The sequence below is a fragment of the Bos grunniens genome, chromosome 8, assembly GCF_055505025.1.
Source record: "Bos grunniens cultivar Pamir isolate PY7600 chromosome 8, Bosgru_T2T1.0, whole genome shotgun sequence".
Lineage (NCBI taxonomy): Eukaryota > Metazoa > Chordata > Mammalia > Artiodactyla > Bovidae > Bos > Bos grunniens.
Window position 1 is genome coordinate 67,706,731 of NC_141172.1, and position 21,129 is coordinate 67,727,859.

At 49.0% G+C, this 21,129-nt stretch overlaps 1 protein-coding gene across 10 annotated transcripts in view; it reads right to left on the bottom strand.

Moving 5' to 3' along the window:
* GFRA2 (GDNF family receptor alpha 2) overlaps positions 1-21,129 on the bottom strand; it is a 297,825-nt gene that overhangs the window by 148,724 nt on the left and 127,972 nt on the right. For all 10 annotated transcript variants that reach the window (XM_086416115.1, XM_086416114.1, XM_086416113.1 and 7 more), the window contains one exon: positions 6,983-7,337. In XM_086416115.1, the coding sequence (XP_086272241.1) occupies positions 6,983-7,337 (355 nt within the window). The remainder of the gene's footprint in view (positions 1-6,982; positions 7,338-21,129) is intronic.

Genomic DNA, 21,129 nt, shown 5'->3' on the forward strand with positions numbered 1-21,129 from the left:
CTGGTCAGGGAACTAAGATCCCACATGCCATGGGGCAACTGAGTCTGTGCGCCACAACTCCTGAAGCCCACGTGCCTAGGGCCTGTACTCCACAATAAGAGAAGCCATCACAATGAGAAGCCTGCCCACCACAATGAAGAGAAGGCCCCGTTCACTGCAATTAGAGTTAACACGCAGCAAAGAAGATCCAGCTCAGCCAAAAATAAATAAATAAATTTTAAAAAATTTTTAGAAAATGAATAAAGGAATGACCCCAGGACCCCCATTCCTCCTGCTACTGGTGAACCAGTGGTCCCAGGAATGACTAGCTGGGTTCTAGCAGATCTGCCCCGTCCACGATTCTGCCCCTTCCATGTCAGTGGCAGGCATCACTAATCAATCACAGCTCCCTTTGCTAGATTCATAATCCTCTAGGCAGCCAATCCAAGTTGGCCGTCTGGAGATGGAAGAGGTTCTTAATTTGGGGGAGGTCAAGGAATCCTTTAAGAATCTAATGAAAGCAACAAGTTTCTCCCCAGAAAATACAAATAAAACTTTACATATGATTTTAAGATATTCAAGATCCTCTCCTTTTAAAGGAAAGGCTTGAAAGCCCCCCAACCACCTATGAAAATAACCATTTTGAGCTAACCTGCTGAAAACACCAGCCAACAGATTCTGTAGACTCCAAAAGGAGCTCAGGGACAGCCTCAGAGAGCCAAGAATCAAACCCAGACCTGCCCATCTACACTGCTTACAGATACCAGACACACTTCAAGCTAGGCAAGGGGGCAAGGGTCTTGCTGAAGGGGCACCTCCCCACTCCCTGCAGACAGCTGAGACAGGGGACCCCAACCCCTCCGCCTTCCCAGCAACCCTCTCGGACAAGGACAATGTCCACTGCATAAAGGAGCCCAGCTAGGGTAGCCCCAGGCTGAAAACTATTTATACACGTCCTCAGCATCCAGAGGTTAAATTACAGCTGGAGATGTGGCACAGGGCCAGCCCTGAGTTATTTATATCCATATCCTCTTGGCAGACCAAGAAGAACAGGGCATTCTAGGGGGCCTCTCTAAGAAAGACCTACAGGCACACAGTTTACAAGACAGCACAATCACAATCATCCTTCCCATAGCCCCGCAACCACACCCTACACACACACACACACACACACACAGTCTGGACCATCCTTGCAATGACTGTAAACTGAGAAAGTAGAAACCAAAAGTTTGTTCTAAAAAGGAAGTAGGTCATGGCCACTGAAGGGCTGGGGTAAGGGAAATTAGCCAAATTCCGTTGAATCATTCCAGGAGATTCTCCAGGCTTTCCAGACTCCACATCAGAAGCCTTTGAAAGGAAAAGCCTCTCCTGGTCCTAAGTCCACAGCACTCAATGCCCATGAGACATGAACCAGATGAAAGTAGAAGGCAGGGTTCCCAGGGTGAAACTTCAAGATGAGTTGGACCCATGGCTCAAGCAGGAAGCTTCCACTCTCAGAGGCTCCCTCCCTCTGACCCCAAGCTGATCCTGGCCCAAAGAGCAGGGGAAGGATTTAGAAATGCTTCCAACACCCTGGGGCCCCAGCAGGAAAATACCCTTGTGTAACCAAAGCTTCTTCAAGCCCTTCTGTTTAGTTCTTAGTGACAGTCATAAGACAGCACAGCAGAGTCTGTTAAATATCACACGGGATGCACGAGGCCTGCTGCTAGGGGCAGTGCACAGCACATCAATGGGCTTGCTTTAATGTCGTGCCAGGTGAAGGGAGTCTTGTAGAGCCCCCCACAGCAGTCCTGGGCCAAGATTCACTCAAACAAAAGCCTTGGCACAGCTGGGCCAAGTCCCAGAGCTGAAGGGTGAGGGGGGGCCGACAGGTCCAGTGAAGTGCAAACTGGGCATTAGAGCCCTAGAGTGTGGGGCATGTTCTAGCAGATGCCTGCCATGGCCACATTCCCAAAGAGTCAGCCCAGAGAGGCTCTCCCATGACCCCCATCAAGGCCAGTTCCACCCGTTAAAGTAACCAGGAAAGAAAGACTTGAGGGTCCCCAGTTCTTGCTCCAAACACAATGGCACTGGGCTCTCCCTCTTTCACAGTCAAGATGTCCACCTGTGGTGCCCGTCAGGTGGGCAGAAACCTGGAGGTCACCAAGGCCAGGAGGGAAGGGAGGACACAGTGGAGAACTGCCTGGTCTCCAGGGGTCCCTCCCCAGGCATTCCTCTCTCCCTGGGCTCATCACGGACCACAGAGGCAGGGTCCATGCGTCAGTAAGCCAAGCCTGCAAAAGCATGGAAAGAAGTCAGCTCCTCTCCTTCAAACCCGTCCTTCCACCCCATCTACCTTAATGAGGCATCTCTGGTCATTTCCTCTTGTACCAAGAGCTCACCTCTCTGGAAACATGACCTCAAGTGGAAGCACACGGGGAGAAGGCAGACAGGAAAGCCGTGTGATGGACTTAGACCCAAAGACTAGGAAGTGTCCTGGGAGAATGGGGAGCATCCTTGTTTGATCAGTGAAGAAGCCCAGGGCATAGGCAATGAAACAGTCACCCAGGACTTGTCAGGAGACCAGGGGTAGGGCAAGCACAGAAGGTAGGCTTCCCGGCTGCAGGGTCACCATGGCAACCTCGTCCACCCACCTCCCACACTGAGTCACAGGCAGAGCTCCCCAAGGATACGTGGCCACACTGCAACGGATCCCCAGGTCCTGCCAGACTCACCCTAAACTCAGGTTCTGCCTCCATCCCTGGTCCTCCCACTTGCAGGTGCATGCTTAGTCGCTCAGTCGTGTCCGACTCTGCAACCCCATGAACTGTAGCCCACCAGGTTCCTAGGTCCACGGGATTCTCCAGGCAAGAGTACTGGAGTGGGGTGCCATTCTGTTCTCCAGGGGCTCTTCCAACCCAGGGATTGAACCTGCATCTCCTGTGTCTCCTGCATTGCAGGCAGATTCTTTACCCGCTGAGCCACTGGAGTCCCACTTGCAGGACCACACTTTAAATCTGCCTGGGGATGGGAGCTGGGTGGGACCGGAGTTGTGGAAGATGCATTAGAAGAACACCCTGGTTCTAGACCAGAGGCTCACCCAGCCACATCTGGGAGTACCTGGAACTTCCTACACGGGACCCAACTCAGTAATCCAGATGCAGCATGTTCCCTGGGACTCCCACGGTTGCCGTTGTCTAAACTTACAGCAGGATGCATGGCACTCGTAGGCTTGGCTCAGTGCCTCTCAGAAACTGTCAGCCCTCAGGTCCTGGGACACCTCATTCTTGATTCTCCGATAGTCTTGTTTAAACACCCTGCTCCATGCTCTCCCATCTCTTTAGGAGCTATGTGTATTGTGCTCCCTTGTTGTTCAGTCGCTCAGTCATGTCCGAACTCTGTGATCCCATGGACTACAGCACACCAGGCTTCCCTGTCCTTCACTATCTCCCAGAGTTTGCTCAAACTCATCTCCATTAAACCAATGTTGTAGTCCAATTATCTCATCTTCTGCTGCCCTCTTCTCCTTTTGCCTTCAATCTTTCCCAACATCAGGGTCTTTTCCTCCCTTGCTGCTACTGCTGCTAAGTCACTTCAGTCGTGTCCGACTCTGTGTGACCCCATAGATGGCAGCCCACCAGGCTCTGCTGTCCCTGGGATTCTCCAGGCAAGAACACTGGAGTGGGTTGCCATTTCCTTCTCCAATGATTGAAAGTGAAAAGTAAAAGTGAAGTCGCTCAGTTGTGTCTGACTCTTCACAACCCCATGGACTGAAGCCTACCAGGCTCCTCCTTCCATGGGATTTTCCAGGCAAGAGTACTGGAGTAGGTTGCCATTGCCTTCTCCCTTAAAACACCACTAATAAGAGGGATTGCCAGTGTTCCCAAGCTTGCTCTGCTCAGGACCCCAGAGAGACATCCACCTGAGGCTTGATGCCAGGCCCACTGCCCACAGCCCTGGTACACCTGGCCTTAGTCCCAATGCCCCAGCTTTTGGTCACTGATCCTGGACTCAGGCTTGGCCTCTAGCCCCTCCAGGCCCTCATCCATCCTGTCACCCACATACGCTGTGTGTCATGCAGCCTGACAAGGTCAGTGCAGCATTCAGGACAAGGAGAATCACGTCTCCACTCAATAATCAGTAGGTTCCTCCCATCACATTTTGGGAGTGATATCCCCATCAAGTCTTGACTTTCTCTCAGCTCTCAGGAAGCTGAGTCCCAGCCCAGGACCACCCCCACCCTAGAGCACACATGTGCTGCCTTGGTGCCCGACTTCCTTTTCTGGGCCCGAGTTTTCTACCTCTAATCATCCTCTTGTTGTGTTCATAGATTCATTTTGAAAGTGAAAGTCGCTCAGTCCTGTCCAACTCTTTACGACCCCATGGACTATATATAGTCTATGGAATTCTCCAGGCCAGAATACTGGAGTGGGTACCTTTCCCTTCTCCAGGGGATCTTCCCAACCCAGGGATCGAACCCAGGTCTCCTGCATTGCAGGCGGATTCTTTACCAACTGAGCCACAAGGGAAGCCCAAGAATACTGGAGTGGGTAGCCTCTCCCTTCTCCATCAGATCTTCCCAGCCCAGGAATCGAACTGGGGTCTCCTGCATTGCAGGCAGATTCTTTACCAACTCAGCTATCAGGGAAGCCCACCCCAATCGTTTTTGTAGGCAATAAGGTATGTTTCTTTAAGTAAGCAAGAGAAAAGCCCACCTTCTTCAGGCTTTTCCAGCTCCACAGGGATCAGTCCTTCTCCAAACTCCAGCTCATTTTCCAAACCAAGGCAGTGCCTCCCCTCAGCCACACAGGCCAGGAGCTCCCTTCCCTCTGTAGCCCTGTTCTCCCAGATCCCCGAAACAACCCCAATCCCATTCCTCCACTCCAGCTTCTTCATTGAGCTCCAGGACCATAGATTCAGATGCCCCCAAGACATCTTGGGCATGGCAATAGTCCATGCTGCACATTCAACATGCCTGTCGAATGGCTCCATTGCCCCCTAATTATCAAATGAGGAAACATGGTGGCCACCACTCACGTATTCATTCAACTATGTTCACAGAGTGCTTGCCATGAGCCAGGCTCTATGTGCAGGACGAAGTGTGGAGTAAAGTGGAAGTGAAAATGAAAGTCGTTCAGTCCTGTCCGACTCTTTGCAATTCCATGGACTGTAGCCCACCAGGTTCCTCTGTCCATGGGATTCTCCAGGCAAGAATACTGAACTGGGTAGCCTTTCCCTTCTCCAGGGGATCTTCCTAACTCGGGGATCGAACCCAGGTCTCCCACATTGCAGGTGTATTCTTTACCATCTGAGCCATCCCAAGTGTGGAGAAAATGAAAGAGAAATGGCATTTCCTCCAGGGAACTTTCCACCAGTCCCCAGGCCTGTCACACACTGATACACTTCTAATACTGATATGCTCATACACTTACACACTGATACTGATTCATGGATACTGAACTGACACACTTCTCTCCATGCCCACAGCCCCTATCTTATCTGGGTGCCCACAGCACCCAGACCAGGGTGCTACTTTGGAGGAAAACACTGGAGATAGGGCCCAGCTCTGAAACAAGGGAGCTGTGCGACCTTGGGCAAGTTACCTCCTCTATTTGATCATTTGGCAGATAAGTATGATAACAGAACCTTCCTCATAGCCTTCTTGCAAGAACTAATGAGATAAACTGTATAAAAGACTGCTGTCTGGGATGCAGTAAGCAGGCTCTGCTCATCTGCTTATCACAGTTGCTATCTCCCCAGCAGCCACACCTCTGACCTCCCCTCCCCAGGACCCAGCTCCACGTGCACCCACCACCTACAGGGACCCATAACCCCAGGCTCTCTCCTACCCGCCAGCCTTCGCATACACTTTTCCCACATACAAGTAACACAAGATATAATCTGAAAAAGATGTTTCATCTATACGTCCATTTAACAGCTGCCCTCCACAAGAAGTGGACTCACTGTGTGTTCCTTGTATTTGCATGCCAGACTCGCTCCCTGGCTTTCTCATTCTCATGTTCCAAGGTTCAGCTTAAGGTCCTGTCCTCTGTATCCCCAGGCTGAGGCAAGGCCCTCCCTGTACACACCTGAATCCGGGAGCCCACAGCTCTCAGCCCACGGCACTGGGATCCCTGCTCCCCTCCTCTGTCACCCTTCTGGATTGGGTGCTACTCAAAGAGCATTGTGTTCACCTCTGCTTGCCCATGCTTTAGAACCACTCACTGGATGCCACAGAGGCTCAATATATATGTTAATAACAAACAGGAAAAACAGGAGAATTATGGACACACATTTCAATTCGTTTTAACAAAACAAACCTTCCTTCCAAATAATTAGATACTCATTAAGCAATTATTTATGCCAAACTCTGCGCTAAGCTTTAACACACATGTCATCTAATCTTCATAATAATGCTGTGATGTGGGTGTTTTATTCCCATTTCACGAGTAAAGGAATGGAGACTCAGGACATTTGAAAAACAGGCTCCAAGCCACACAGCTAGTGAGTGGAAAAGTCAGGACTCAGACCCAGGACCATCAGATGCTCCACACTCCATCCAACATTTGCTGAGCTCAGCTCTCAGTGTGAAGGAGCTGCCTCTGGGGTGTGCAAAAGCCCTTCCCTGATGGTCAGAGGACCTCACTGGGATAATGGGATAATGGCTGGGGCTTCCTTAAAGGAGGAAAGGTGGACTTAAAGTCACTGAAGGTCCTCTCTTACTCCAGGTTCTAGGGTCTCTGATTTTAAATTAGGAGCTCCTACAGTGGTTCATCTTGGTCACCCCACAGCGCTTAGCATGAAGCTGGGCACACAGCACAATAAATCTGTACTGAATAAAGGAATGCACAGATGAATGGATGAATGAATGAATGGATGGATGGATGGATGGATGACAATACATTTTGCACATATCCCAGTCACCCTCTTTGTTCAGCTCACGATGGTAGCCCAGCAGACACCGGAACACAGAGCGGGCCGAGCGCCCCCTACCGGCTCCTCGCGGAGCTGCAGCAGCCCCTACCTGCACAGGTGGTCTGTCCGGCACAGGCTGCGGAGGTCCAGGCAGTTGGGCTTCTCCTTGTCCTCGTAGGAGCAGCTGGGCAGGATGGTCTGGCGGCGGCGCTCGGCGCACGCCTGGTCCTGACAGGAGCAGAAGAGCATGCGGTAGGTGTACTCGCTGGGTACGCGGTCAAAGAACTGGCGCAGGGCCTTGTGGCACTTGCGGCGATTGCAGCGCTCCGTGGGCGAGATCTCACGGTTGCAGATGGAGATGTAGGAGGAGCGCAGCTTCTTGCAGTTATCGTTCAGGTTACAGGCCTTGGCGGCATCCAGGCAGTGGTTGCTCTTGGTGCTGACCGCCGGGTCTGCCCCTGTCCCTGGAGGGAAGGAAGGGGGCAGTCAGCCCACGATGGGGACAGCCCCCAGTCATTGTGCTCTCTGCCTTGGCTTCCTCATCTGTTAGATGGAGATTATTTAGCAGCCCTCCTGCCTAAGGCTGTGATTAAGATCAAGTGAGTTAACATGTGGGTCCACAGAGTAAGCCGTATGTATGGTGTGCTTTTAGGATGACAACTGTTAATCCAAAGCCTTATTTAAAATTTATTTCAATAACAGTATGAAGTTTCCTTAAAAAAACTAAAAATAGAACTACCATATGATCCAGCAATCCCACTCCTGGGCATATAACCAGAAAAGATTATATCTAATTCAAAAAGATATATGCACCCCAATGTTCAAAGCAGCACTATTTACAATAACCAAGTGTCCACAGGCAGAATGAATGGATAAATAAGATGTGGTGTATATATACAATGGAATACTACTCAGTCGTAAAAATGAAAGAAATCATGCCATTTACAGCAACATGATGGACCTAGAGATTATCATACTAAGTGATGCAAGTCAGACAGAGAAAGACAAATATTATATGATATCACCTATATGTGGAATCTAAAAATAATACAAATGAATCTATATACAAGACAGAAACAGACTCACAGAAGACAAATTTATGGTTACCAGAGGGGAAAGGGGAGAGGGAGATAAATTAGGAGTATAGGATTAACAGATACAAACTACTATACTTAGAACAGATAAGCAACAAGGATTTACTGTGTAGCACAGGGAACTATATTCAACATTTTGTAATAACCCATACTGGAAAATAATTTGAAAAATATATATGTATATAACTGAATCACTTTGCTATACACCTGAAACTAACACAATATTGTGAATCAACTATACTTTGATTTTTTAAAAAAAATCACAAGACAAAAAAAGCAAGCAACTGGGTGTTCATGGCTCTGTTCATGAAAGCGGGAAATGGGGAAACAAAGGGACTGGCTCAAGAGCACAAAACAGGGTGGCAGCTGATGCAAGACGGGTCCCTGGGCACCCAACAGCCACACACGTGAACAGGGCTTCTGATCAGGGGCACTGCCAGCCCTTAGGAAGTTCCCACTCTAGGATCTTCAGTAGCCAGGGTACAAACAGAACAACTATCACCATCCTCATCCCCACCACTGTCACCACTGAAACTGTCCCCACACATTCCAAAAGGCCCCATGGTGTGGGGGTGCCACTGTGCCCAGTTTGTGCCGAGAGCACTGAAAGCAAGCACTGGACTCGAGCTCGGCAGTGTAAGGAGAAGGCTGAAGGCCAGCCTTGGACTCCAGCAGGGCTGAGCCCTCATCAAGCAAAGTGCGGATGTGCTGAATGCTGGGACCTTGGCGTTAGAGCCGTGGCTTTGAGCTTTGTGCCCCTGTCTGCAGAGCAAAACATCTTGGGCACAAAGCTGTAATCCCGTAAATCGTCAGGCTCCTTCTGTGGTGTCCACTCCACCCCCCAAGTCTCAGTTGTTCTGAGAGGAACACACAGCAGAGGGACCCACCACCACCACCCACAGAGTGTCTCTTGTCCATCCTGATGACAGAGCAGAGAAGCAGGAGTTCAGTCTGCAGGCGCCTCTCACTCTCCATGACATGCTAGTGAGAACTGAATGGAATCTTCAAGCACACTTCAAGCACCAAACCTGAGCAGGAGCCCAGATCCAGCCAGCACCGTGGTACACCACAGACAGCCACCGGCTCAGGATGAAAAGCCATAGGTTTTCATTCATTCCTCATCCACCCAAAAAATGCTTTTCAGTATTTCTGTCTGCTCAATGCCCCACCCCCACAAGGGTAGGAAGGCCTACGGGGACGCCACACCCACCCTCCCATGGCACTTCCAGCCCAGGTCCTAGTGTTCTGATCACTCGATCATTAAAGATCAAGTCCCACCTATGCACAGCCCTCTACCTTCGAGGTGTTGGGCTGGACATGGAAGTGTGAGATGAGGATCCTCTCAAAGACCTCACAAATCTAGCTGGGAAACCAACAGAGTAATTAAGACTGGACATTCTAAAACTGAGGCATCTGCATTGATCCCTGGTCCTGATACTTGTCACTGGGTGGCCTTGAGCAAGTGACCAGGCCTTCCTTTACTCGGTCTCCTTGTCTGGAAAACAGTACCTACCTCATCGCGCTGCTGTGAGTATGATCAGCTCATTTCTCTCTCTCTTGTGATAATTTTGCCCTGTTACTACATTTTCTCCATCAGGTAATACACTGAACATCTTTAAAGGAAAAAAGGAAATTGTGATCACATACCCCCTACTAAAGGGGTTCCCCTGGTGGCTCAGTTGGTAAAGAATCTGCTTGCAATGCAGGAGATCCGGGTTTGATCCCTGGGTCGGGAAAATCCCCTGGAGAAGGGAATGGCAACCCACTCCAGTATTCTGGCCAGGAGGATTCCATGGACTATCCACAGGATCACAAAGAGCTGAACACAACTTTCACTGCACTTCACCTATCTTTCTCCTCCTCTTTAAACAAAACCCCTCAAACAAGTCATCTGTACCAGTGGTCACCTTCTCCCCTCCCGTCCTCTCCTAGACCCACCGCAGCCTGGGGTTTCCCTTCTCACTTGGCAGTGATCAGAGACCCTAGGGCTTCCTCCCGCTGTGCCCGCCGGCACACTGGATACAGCTGGTGGCTCCTCCAGCCCCCTTCCCTCACGCCTTCGTGCTGCCTCCGTGAGCTCTCCTTCCAGGCCTGCTTCGCTGCTTCCACCTTCTCCACCAGGGCTCAGGCCCCTCTTCTCTATATGCACCCACTCCCCTGGGCCTTCACTCACGCTCAGCCCTAAACACCATCAGTACGCTGTCAACTCCCAAATTTATACCTCCAGCCAGGTCAGAGACCTCCACTCTGAACCCCAGATCAAGACGTCCAACTGCCTGCCCATCAGCTCCACCTGGAAGGCTGACACCTGCATCTCAAGCCACACTCCACATGCTCCTCCAGGGGCATCCCCACCCCCAGTCTTCCTCAACCCTCCAAAAAACAAGCCCAGGCTTCCACTAGCTCAGGCCAAAAATCTTTGCCCTTCCTAAACTCCTCTCTCATCCACATCAGAAAGACCTGGTAGGTTATATTCAGAATCCAGTCATCCTCACCACCACCACCTTGGTCCTGACCATTGTCACTGCGTACTGGTAAGGGCCTCCTTTCCAGTCTCCCTGCTCTGTCCTTTCACCCCCACCCCCTGCCCACCCCCAGAAGTCTTCTCTGATCACAGTTGGAGCAAACCTTCTAGAACCTAAAGCAAAGATAATGCTCCCAGGCCCCAAAGCTTCCAGTGGCAGCCCCATCTCATTCACAGGCCTCTCCATCCATGCCGTCCAATATGGTGGGCGCTCCTGAACATGGTCACTGAACAGGAAGTGAAGCTAGCCCGAAATGAGATGTGCACACCAGATTTTGAAATCATAATAAGAAAAAATAATATAGCATTTCATTTCAAATCACATTTTCCTTGATTATATGTTGAAGCAATAATATTTGGGATATAGTGTGTTAAATAAAAATATCATTAATTTCACTTGCTTCTTTTTAAGTTTTTAATGGAGCTGGGAGAAATTTCAGAATTGGTGGGGGAGGGATAAATTGGGAGACTGGGATTGCCTTATACACACTACTATATGTAACCATATATAAAATAGATAACTAATAAGGACCTACTGTGTAGCACAGGGAACTCTACTCAGTACTCTGTTATGGTTTATATGGGAAAAGAATCTACAAAGGAGTGGATACATGATGTATATATAATTCATTCACTTTGCTGAACTCTTGAAACCAACAACCTTACAAGTTGTTAATTATACTATATGCCAACAAAATTTTTTTAAAGAAAGAAATGTGAAGGGCACATGTGACTCACACATACTTCTGTTAGCCAGGGCTGCCATATATGACCTCACTTCACACTCACTTCCCCTGCACTTACTCCCTTCCAACCATACTCGCCTAATTGCTCTTGCTGGGATGTGCCACTCGTGACCTGACCTCAGAGCCTTTACACTTGCTGTGTTCTGCCTAGAATGCTCTCCCCCACCCCTATGACCACACAGTTCCTTTCCTCACTCCTTTCAGGTCTCTGCTCAAATGTTACCTTATCTGTGAGTCCTCCCTGACCATCCTGTACATAATAACAAGTCCCTCCCCTCACCCTCTATTCCAATCTCTTCCGCAGAGCACTCATCACCATCTGCCACAGTATATACTTATTTATTCATCTGTATTTTTCAACTAAATACAAACTCCATGAAAGCAGGGGGTGTGTCAGTTACACTCATTGGTGTATCCATGGTTGCCAGTGTCTGGTACATAGTGAAGGCTGAATCCGTGTGTGGTGGGTAAAAGAATGTATTTAGAACAGTATCTATAGATCATAATGAGCTTCCCTCATGATGATGGCTCAGTTGATAAAGAAGCTGCCTGCAATGCAGGAGACCCAGGTTTGATCCTTGGGTAGGGAAGATCCCCTAGAGAAGGGAATGGCAACTCACTCCAGTATTCTTGCTGGAGAATTCCATGGACAAAGGAGCCATGGGGTCGCACAGAGTCGGACATGACTGAGTGACTAACACTTTCTTTCCTTTCACTCGTTCATAATAAATGTTCAAAACATGTTGGCTAATAATATTAAGGAAGCCAAAAGTGACACAGGACCAGGATATCAGTCAGTACAGGACCACGTCCAAACATCAACGTGGAGGGACTTCCCTGGAAGTCCAGCGGTCGAGACTTCACCTTCCAATGCAGAGGGTGCGGGTTTGATCCCCGGTCATGGAGCCAAGATCCCACATGCCTCATGGCCAAAACTTGCCCCACGACTTTAAAATTGGTCCACATCAAAAAATCTTTTTAAAAAAGCATCAGTGTGGGGCCCAGCCCAGTAGTGCTCAGAAGTGAAAGCCAGGGGGCAATCTTCAAAGACAGACCTCACTCCCAACACCCTGCCTAACCAACAGCAAGCAGGAAGGCAGGAAGGAAAAAAAAAAAAAACATGCCTCTCCCCTTCTTGTAAAAGTTAAAGGGGAATTAGGGCAGAAAGGGAATCAAGATTCATTTTCCTACACATTCAATTAACAAATATTTTTTTAATTTATTTATTTTTTAATTGAAGGACAATTGCTTTACAGTACTGTGTTGGTTTCTGCCATACTTCAATATGAATCAGCCACAGATATACCATACCTATGTCCTCTCCCTCTCGAACCTCCCTCCCACCTCCCACCCCATCCCACCCCTCTAGGTTGCAATTAACAAATCTTCATTGAGGATCCACCAAGTGCCAGACACCTCCCCAGACCCATGGCTGGGGTCAAGGTCAAGGTGATGCTCATGTATCAGGGAGTTCATGGTGCTACCTGTAGGAGCCAAGAGAAAATCATCCTGCCCAGACCAGAAGGTCCCAGAAGCAGGGATCGCTCTGCTGCAATCTACGGGGTGAGGCAGAGGAAGCAGAAAGAGTGGAAAGGGGGTCCCAGGCAGAGGGAACAAACAGCAAGATCAGAGGCTGGCAAGAATCTATAGCAATGCAGCATGCCTGGAGATGGAGTCTGGAAAAGGGACCACCAGAGATGATGCTGGGGAGCCAGGCAAGGGTTTTCAGCCATGGAATTGGGGCAGCAAGGGGCCGGGGGGACATGTGCCCTTCCAAGCAGTTCCCTGAGCAGCTGCCAAGCCACTCTGCCCGGGCCAGGCAAGGACCCAAGGATGCCTGTCTACACAAAGCCTGTTCCAGGGGCACCGCCTCCATGGGAGGGCCCTCCGGGACCAGCCAGGTGCTCTTTCTCCTCCAGTGCACCTGTCAGGATGCTGGCTGGTGGAAGCGAACAGCCACACAGCCTGGGGCCTGAGGTGAAGGAAGAGAAGGCTGTGAGGGTCCCCAGAGGGAGCGGGACAACAACCACGAATTAACAGCAGCTAAATCAGGCCCTTGGCTGCTTTCAGGTTCCCGAGTGCACCCTCCCGCTCCCCTCAGCAAGTTCCCGAGTAAATGCAATGTAATTATAGCCTCACGGCTTCCACTTGGAGCGTGAAGAGTGAAAGCTTTTGCTAAGGGGGTGGGAAATGTAAACCCCTGGGCCAAAACTTGGTAAATTTCCTAGAAACACACACACAAAGGTGGCGATAGTAACAACAATCGCCTAGTTACCAGGAAGATGCCCCTTCTGATCCTCCTGGAGGGGAGACAGAGGCCAGTGGGTGGATGACAGGGCCCCACTCCACCCTGGAGAGAGGCCCTGGGGCTGGGCTGCTCTGATTGACCTGTTAAGTGAGGAACGAACTGCCCAGGCAGACAGGCCTGGCACAGCCTCTCCCCAGCCCATGCACTGCCCCTGCATCTGCACTAAGGCACCTGTCCCTAGGGTTCTCCTGAAAGCAGGAGGAGAACGGGATGACACAGGATGAGATGATTTGATGGTATCAGCAACTCAATGGACATGAGTTTGAGCAAACTCTGGGTGATGGTGAAGGACAGGGAAGCCTGGCGTGCTGCAGTCCATGGGTCGCCAAGAGTCAGATACGACTGAGCAACTGAACAACAACAAACCTCAGGAGTCCAAAAAGTTATGCTATCCTTTTCAAGAGTCCCCACTGGGGGACTTCCCTAGTGGTCCAGCGGTTAAGAATCTGCCTACCCATGCAGGGGACCCGGGTTCGATCCCTGGTCTGGGAAGATTTCACAAACCGTGGGGGTAACTAAGTCCGTGTGCCACAACTACGGAGCCCACACGCCACAAACACTGAAGTCTGAGTGCTCTGGAGCCCACAAGCTGCACTACTGAGCCTGTGTGCTGCACCTACTAAAGCTTACACACCCTAGAGCCCATGCTCCCGGCAACAAGAGTAGTCACTGCAATGAGAAGCCCATAGCGTCAAAGACTCAGCGCAGCCAAAAATAAATAAATAAATATTAAAAAAAAAAAAAAAAACTCTCCACTGGGGAAAAAGGATGAGATGCTGGATTGCAAATACCAGCCTCCCCCAGCCCAGTGTGGGGCTGTGGCTCCTGAACCAAAATATCCAAACAAGCAGGGAGGGAGGTCCCTGCTACCCCACCCCTACCCCGCCCCATCCCTGCACAGACCACACAGGACCTGCCAGGGATTCAGGAGCAGGAAATTCCTCCCAGGCCTGTGCCAGCCCAACGGGCCAAGGAATAAATGGTAACAGCTGCTCCTGGGAAAGGGAGGTGGGATTTAACCACGCCTGGCACTTCCCAAAACACATTCTCCCAGCTCCAGTCCCTGGGGACACAATCTGGCTTCCCCCTGAGGGCGGGGCAAGGAGGAGCCCCACTGTGGAGGGGCAGCTTCACCCTTGCCAAGCCTCATCCACCTACCCCCTTCCCTCCTGGGACTCTGCCCTGCCAATGATGATCTGTCTTCAAACATTCAAAATGATATCCTTGAATATTTGCTTTTACAGAACTAGGCTTACCAAACCACAGTTACCAGGTACCACCTATATGGTTTTGGCCATGTTACCAGTGGGCTTCCCTGGTGGCTCAGATGGTAGTAAGGAACCCGTCTGCCAATGCAGGAGACTTGGATCCAATCCCTAGGTCAGGAAGATACCCTGGAGGAGGAAATGGCACCCACTCCAGTATTCTTGCTGGAGAATTCCATGGACAGAGGAGCCTGGTGGGCTACAATCCATGGGGTCACAAAGAGTCGGACAAGACTTAACAAATGAACAACATCACCAGTACACTTGCACTAATATTTAATTTTTTAATCTCTTAATTCTTAAACAAAATGAAATATTCACTTTTTAAGTTTTTGAATACCTACCTAGATTGGTCCTGCATGATAACCGTTATGTTAATTCTTAATTTTTCCAAGACCTCTTAAAATGCACAGCTATTGAAATTAAAATATTTATCCCTATGCCCATCTCCCATTCCAGCAACAATGTGCCTGTCCATGGAGGGAAGTAACTGATTCAAAGTTCTCAAACTCTGGTGCATTTGTGACTCACTTAATCTGCCTGTTACTCACATAGGCTCAGCCAGCCCCACGCCAGATGCTTGCAGTGGAGAGATCTGTGGCTGGCACCCAGAGAGCTGGATTTCACAACTCTGCGTGATGCTGAGGCTGCCTTCCAAAGGTGGAGAACCAGAGAGTAACAGGAGAAGCGGAGCTGCCCCGGCTTGGTCCCCAAGCACACACACCCCACAGCCCACCCACAGTCAACCAAACCCATCCTCAACAGAGGAAGCTTATGGGCTTCTGTTGTTACCAGGGCATGTCCCCAGGGGCTTCACTCTCACCCCAACCAAAAAGCCCATGAGGGTAAACCTTCCAATCACAAATAGGCCTTTCCCTGGGGAAGCAAAAATAAGATGTTCCTCTTTCCACAAGGCTTCAAAGCAACGGGACCCACGGTTTTCAGCTCTCCCTTCTGACCTTCCAGGAAACGGCCACGCTTGTCCCTTGCCCCAAACCCTGCTCCCAGCCGCCACGTCCACCCTCCAGCTGACCCTGGGCCTGTGGGCCATGCTCTGCAGCTCGGCCCCTAAAGTGGGAGTCAGAAACCTGGGCCCTAATTCCATCTCTGCTCTCCTAAGCGTGGGAAGCCCCCAGTGAAGCCTGACCTTCTCTGGGTTTCGTTTCCTGACCTGGAAAATGACAGGCTTTGAACTACCTGGTTTTCTGTGTTTTGTGACTCTCCTGCCTACTCCCATCCCCCATACACAGACCTGTGCAGGGCTCTGAGGTCTGGAGGGAAGGAGGAAGCTCCCCGTCCCACCCTGTCTCTACAAACCAGCTGAGGAGTCCAGCTTGCCCTGTGCAAACGCAACAGCATGTATGCACACCACAACCACAACACACACACACACACAAGGCCTCACAATTGCACCTGCCTCCTCCACACACAGCACCAAATCCCAGTGTGCCAAGCAGCTGTCAGCCAACAGCTGTTTCCACGTGCTGACGACACACCTTAGAAATCCAGCTGTGAGTTGAGAGAGAGAGTCCGGGCTCTCCAGGGGCTTTTATTCTAGGGAGAGGAAGACTGGCAATAATCACATGAACAAATAAATAAGGCAAATTAAAGTGTTATAAGTGCTATGAAGAAAATCAAGTGAGTAGAATTCAGAAGAGAATGAGGGAAGAGGGAAGGGCTGTCCTAGGAGGTGACATCCAAGCTCAGAAAGAATGATGGGCAGGAATGAAACGTGGAAACAAACCCAAGTCAGAGAATCCCAAGCAAAAGGAAGAGCATGTGCAAAGGTCCTGAGGCAGGCTGAGCTCAGCATGTTTACAGGCAAAAGGAAGGGGAAATGGCTGGAGTTTTGTAGATGAAACAAATGTAAGAGGGAGAAGAAGCCAGAGGGGCAGTCAGCAGAGGGCACACATGACTTGCAGGGCAGCATAAGAACTTCAGATTTTATTCTAAGATGCAAAGCGCTTAGAGTATTTTAAGGATGGGAGTCACCCAACCTCAAGTACTTTGCCTGACATATGGAAGACAGAGTTCCCATGAAGGGGTGAGGGTTAAAGAGGAGGCCAGTTCCAGGCTGTTGTAGTAGCCAGTGAAAGACTGTGGCAGCTTAGAAAGAGTGAAGACTACAAAGATGTCCAAAAAATGAGCCCAATCTGCAAATAACTTAGAGATAAAGCCAACAGGATGGATTGGATGCTGAAAGGGAAGAAGGAGAGAAATCAAGGAAAACTCTTAGGTGGATGGTGGAATCATTTTGTGAAACAGGAAAGACTTGGAGGAAAGAAAAAGGGGCAGAACAAAATGTTTTCAACTGATGTCTGAGATGCCTATGAGATGTCCACGTGGTGAGGTTGAAAGGCAGGAGGATCATGGAGGCTGGAGTTCAGGAGAGAGGTCTGAGCTAGCGATAAAACTGAGCATGACCGACAATGAAGGCTATTTAAAGCCATAAAACTACACGAGGATGAAAATAAAGAAGAGGACAGGCGTGGTCAGGACAGAGCTCAAGGAGCCATCATTTAGTAGAGATTGGACCATGAGGTGATGGACAATCAGGAGATACTGGTGCCATGGAAACCAAGACAAGAGTTTCAAAAAGGAGGTCAGTCAACTGAGTCCAGATAATAAAGTGTGCAAGGGGGACAGAGAGGCACTCAACAATGAGATGTAGACTTCACAAACTCTCAGCAGGGCTGGATGGAAGGCAGGAAGGGTGAGGAGGGCAGAGGAAGGGGTAAGGAGAAGAATTTCTATGTGAGGAACCCACCTTCCCTGCGGGTGGCAGTCACCCTGACCATCACCTCCATGCTTCTTGCCCTGTGGGGCCACCCTGCCCAGTTCTCCCTCAAGACTCACTAACTTTTACAACAGTCAGGTACTGAGCATCCACTACATACAGAACACTGCTGGAGAAGTAATGGGCAAAACTCCTGTTCCTAGAGCTTACATTCCAGCGTGAACAAGAGATTATAATCAAGTAACAAATGGAAATTTTCCCCTTGGCCTGAGGCTGACTCTGCAGGCTGCACAAACATCCCTGCCCATCCTGCCTGGGGCTGCACTGGTGATAAAGACCAGGGACTCCCAGCTGTGTTTGGGGAGTTGGAGGATCCGGTGAGCCACTGACTAGCAGAGCAAGTGTGCACAGGTAATACAACCTCTTTCCGCCTCTTTTTGCTCATCTGCAAAATGAGGATACAACACCCACCTTGTCTACACACAGAACTGCACTAAAGACTACAACGGGATAAAGTGAAAGCGAAGGGCTGAGTCGCGTCCGACTCTGCAACCTCATGGACTGTAGCCTACCACACTCCTCCATCCATGGGATTTTCCAGGCAAGAGTACTGGAGTGGGGTGCTGTTTCCTCCTCCAGAGGATCTTCCCAACCCAGGGATCAAAGCCGGGTCTCTCGCATTGTAGGCAGACGCTTTACCGTCTGAGCCACCAGGGAAGTCGTCCCTAATAGCTCAGTTGGTAAAGAATCCACCTGCCATGAAGGAGACCCTGGTTCGATTCCTGGGTTGGGAAGACTGGAGAAGAGAAAGGCTACCCACTCCAGTATTCTGGCCTAGAATATTCCATGGACTGTGTAGTCCATGGAGTCGGAAAGAGTAGGACACGACTTTCACTCACAGCATCCTAGGGAACGATAACAACGAGATAAAGCAGATGCAAATACCACCAGCAGTTTCCAGCCCACAGCACATGTGCAAAAAATGCTTGTTTAAGAATGTGGTCCCTGCTGTTGGAGGGAATGTAAATTGGTGCAGCCACTGTGGAAAACAGTATAGAGGTTTCTCAAAAACCTAAAAACAGAGCTACCAAATGACCCAGCAACTCCACTCCTTGGTATACATTTGAAAAGAGCAAAAACACTAATTCGAAGAGATACATGCACCCCAATGTTCACTGCAGCATTATTTACAATTGCCAAGATATGGAAGCAACCTAAGTGGCCATAAAGATGATGTGGCATGTGTGTGTGTGTGTGTGTGTATGTGTGTGTGTGTATATATATTCCAGTGTGTGTTAGTTGCTCGGCCGTGTCCTGCTCTTTGCGACCCCATGGACTGTAGCCCACTGGGCTCCTCGGCCCATGGAATTCTCCAGGCAAGAATACTGGAGTGGGTAGCCATTCTTTTCTCCAGAGGATCTTCCCAACCCAGGGATCGAACCCAGGTCTGCATTGTATATATATATATATATATATATATATATATATATATATATATATACACACACATATATACATACATATATATAAGTATGTATTTGTATGTATTGGAGAAGGAAATGGGAACCCAATGCAGTATTCTTGCCTGGAAAATCCCATATATGAGGGAGCCTGGCAGACTATAGTCCATGGGGTGGTAAAGAGTCAGACACAAGTGAGTACACAAGCATCTGTGTGTGTGTGTGAGATGGAATAGTACTCAGTTACAAAAAAATGAAATTTTGCCATTTGCCACAACATGGATGAGCTCGGAGGGCATTCTTCAAGTGAAATAAGTCAGACAAGATAAATACTGTACGATGTCACTTATTATGTGCAACCTACAAAATACAAGTTAGTGAATATGACCAAAAAGCAGCAGACTCGGATATAGAGAACAAATTAGTGGTTACCAGTGGTGGCATGGGGAGGGGCAACACAGGGTGGGGGCGTGGGAGGTAGAAACTGTCGGGTAGCAGGCAGGCTCAAGGATGTATTGAACAACACGGGGAATATAGCCAATATTGTGCAGTAACTATAAACGGAAAGTAACCTTTAAAAACTGCATAAAATTTTTTTAAAGATTTTTTTTGTGGACTATTTTTGTCTTTATTGAACTTTGTTACACTAATGCTTCTGCTCTAAGTTTTGTAGCCCCAAGGCATGTGGAATCTTAGCTTCCCAGACAGGGATTGAACTTTCACCCCCTGCATCGAAAAGCAAAGTCTTAACCACTGGACTGCCAAGAAATTCCCCCCAAATTTTTTTTAAAGACTATTTTCCCTAGAAAGACCTTCCCCTCCATCCCTCTGCTTTGACACGGCCCTGCTGAAAGTGGCCTGTCCAATGTGCCTCTCTCTCCAGCCTCACACATCACACACAAAAAGCAAAAAGGGCCCCCAGTCTCCCCATTCGTGAGCAAGAGAAGGGTTTCAGAGCTCCCTCTGCTTATCTGAGAAGCCTGAGACAGCAGGACCTCAGCGATCCTTCTCACCCCTGGCCCCCACACCACCGGAATTGGTGGCCTGGAGCCCCACATCACCCAGCAGGAAGCGGCATGAAAAGACAACTCAACTTCCCAGGAGATGACCGGCCAATCCCAGCATGCACTCCTGCCAGTGCTTGGCTGTCATTCAAGGCCCAGAGATCCGGTGGGACCCCAGGCTTCATCCCCCACAGCTCTGGTGCCCACCCTCCTCACATAGGCCCCAGCAGTCGTAGTCCAGGCTTCCTATCACACTCGATTTTCTCTTGAAACTTCACCCTCACCTTCAGCCCCTCACAGCACGCGGCCACACCAGGACTCTCCCGGGCACCTGCATTTTTGGAAACAGGCCAATCCACCAAAAGTCAAGTTGATGAATGACAAATCAATTGTCATTGGCAAATTGAATTGGCAAATCAATTCTAAAAGAAATCAACTGCTTTTGAATATCATTTTATATTTTGACAAATTGTAACTGCTGTCAGAATTCTTTCTGTAAATGGCATATCAGTCTTGATTTTATGTTTCTAATAATTAAAAATTAAAACTTCATTAGAGTATTTCACATTTGAAGGGACTTTTTAGCCACTTTTGAATGCTCGTTGTCCTTTTAAATATAGTCTTGGTACAATATTTTTAATATTTAGGAATTTTAGCATTCTCATACCTTTTCCCACAACAGCCTATCAGTTTTAATTGTTTATAACAGTTAAAAGCCAAAATTGAGCCATTTCATATTGGTGTGGTTCACCTTAATTCTTTGTCAGTTTCTTTTATTTCTGGTGAATGAAAGTAGGATTAGAAGCACCAATCATAAGCTAAATTTTTTTTACTGATTATGCAATATACCTTTCTTGCTCTAAGAAGTCAACATCAACTCCCAATGCTTAGATTCCTGAAAAGCTGAATATATCTTAAAAAACAACAGTGAAGACCATTTGCAAAAAAGAAAAATCTTCAGAAGCCATGAAAATCATTCAAATGTGCATTTCTAAAAGCTTTAAAAATAATGAAAAGAAGGACTTCCCTTGTGGTCCAGTGGTAAGACTCTCTGAGCTTCCAATGCAAGGGGCACATGTTCCATCCCTGGTTGGGGAACTAAGATCCCATATGCAAAA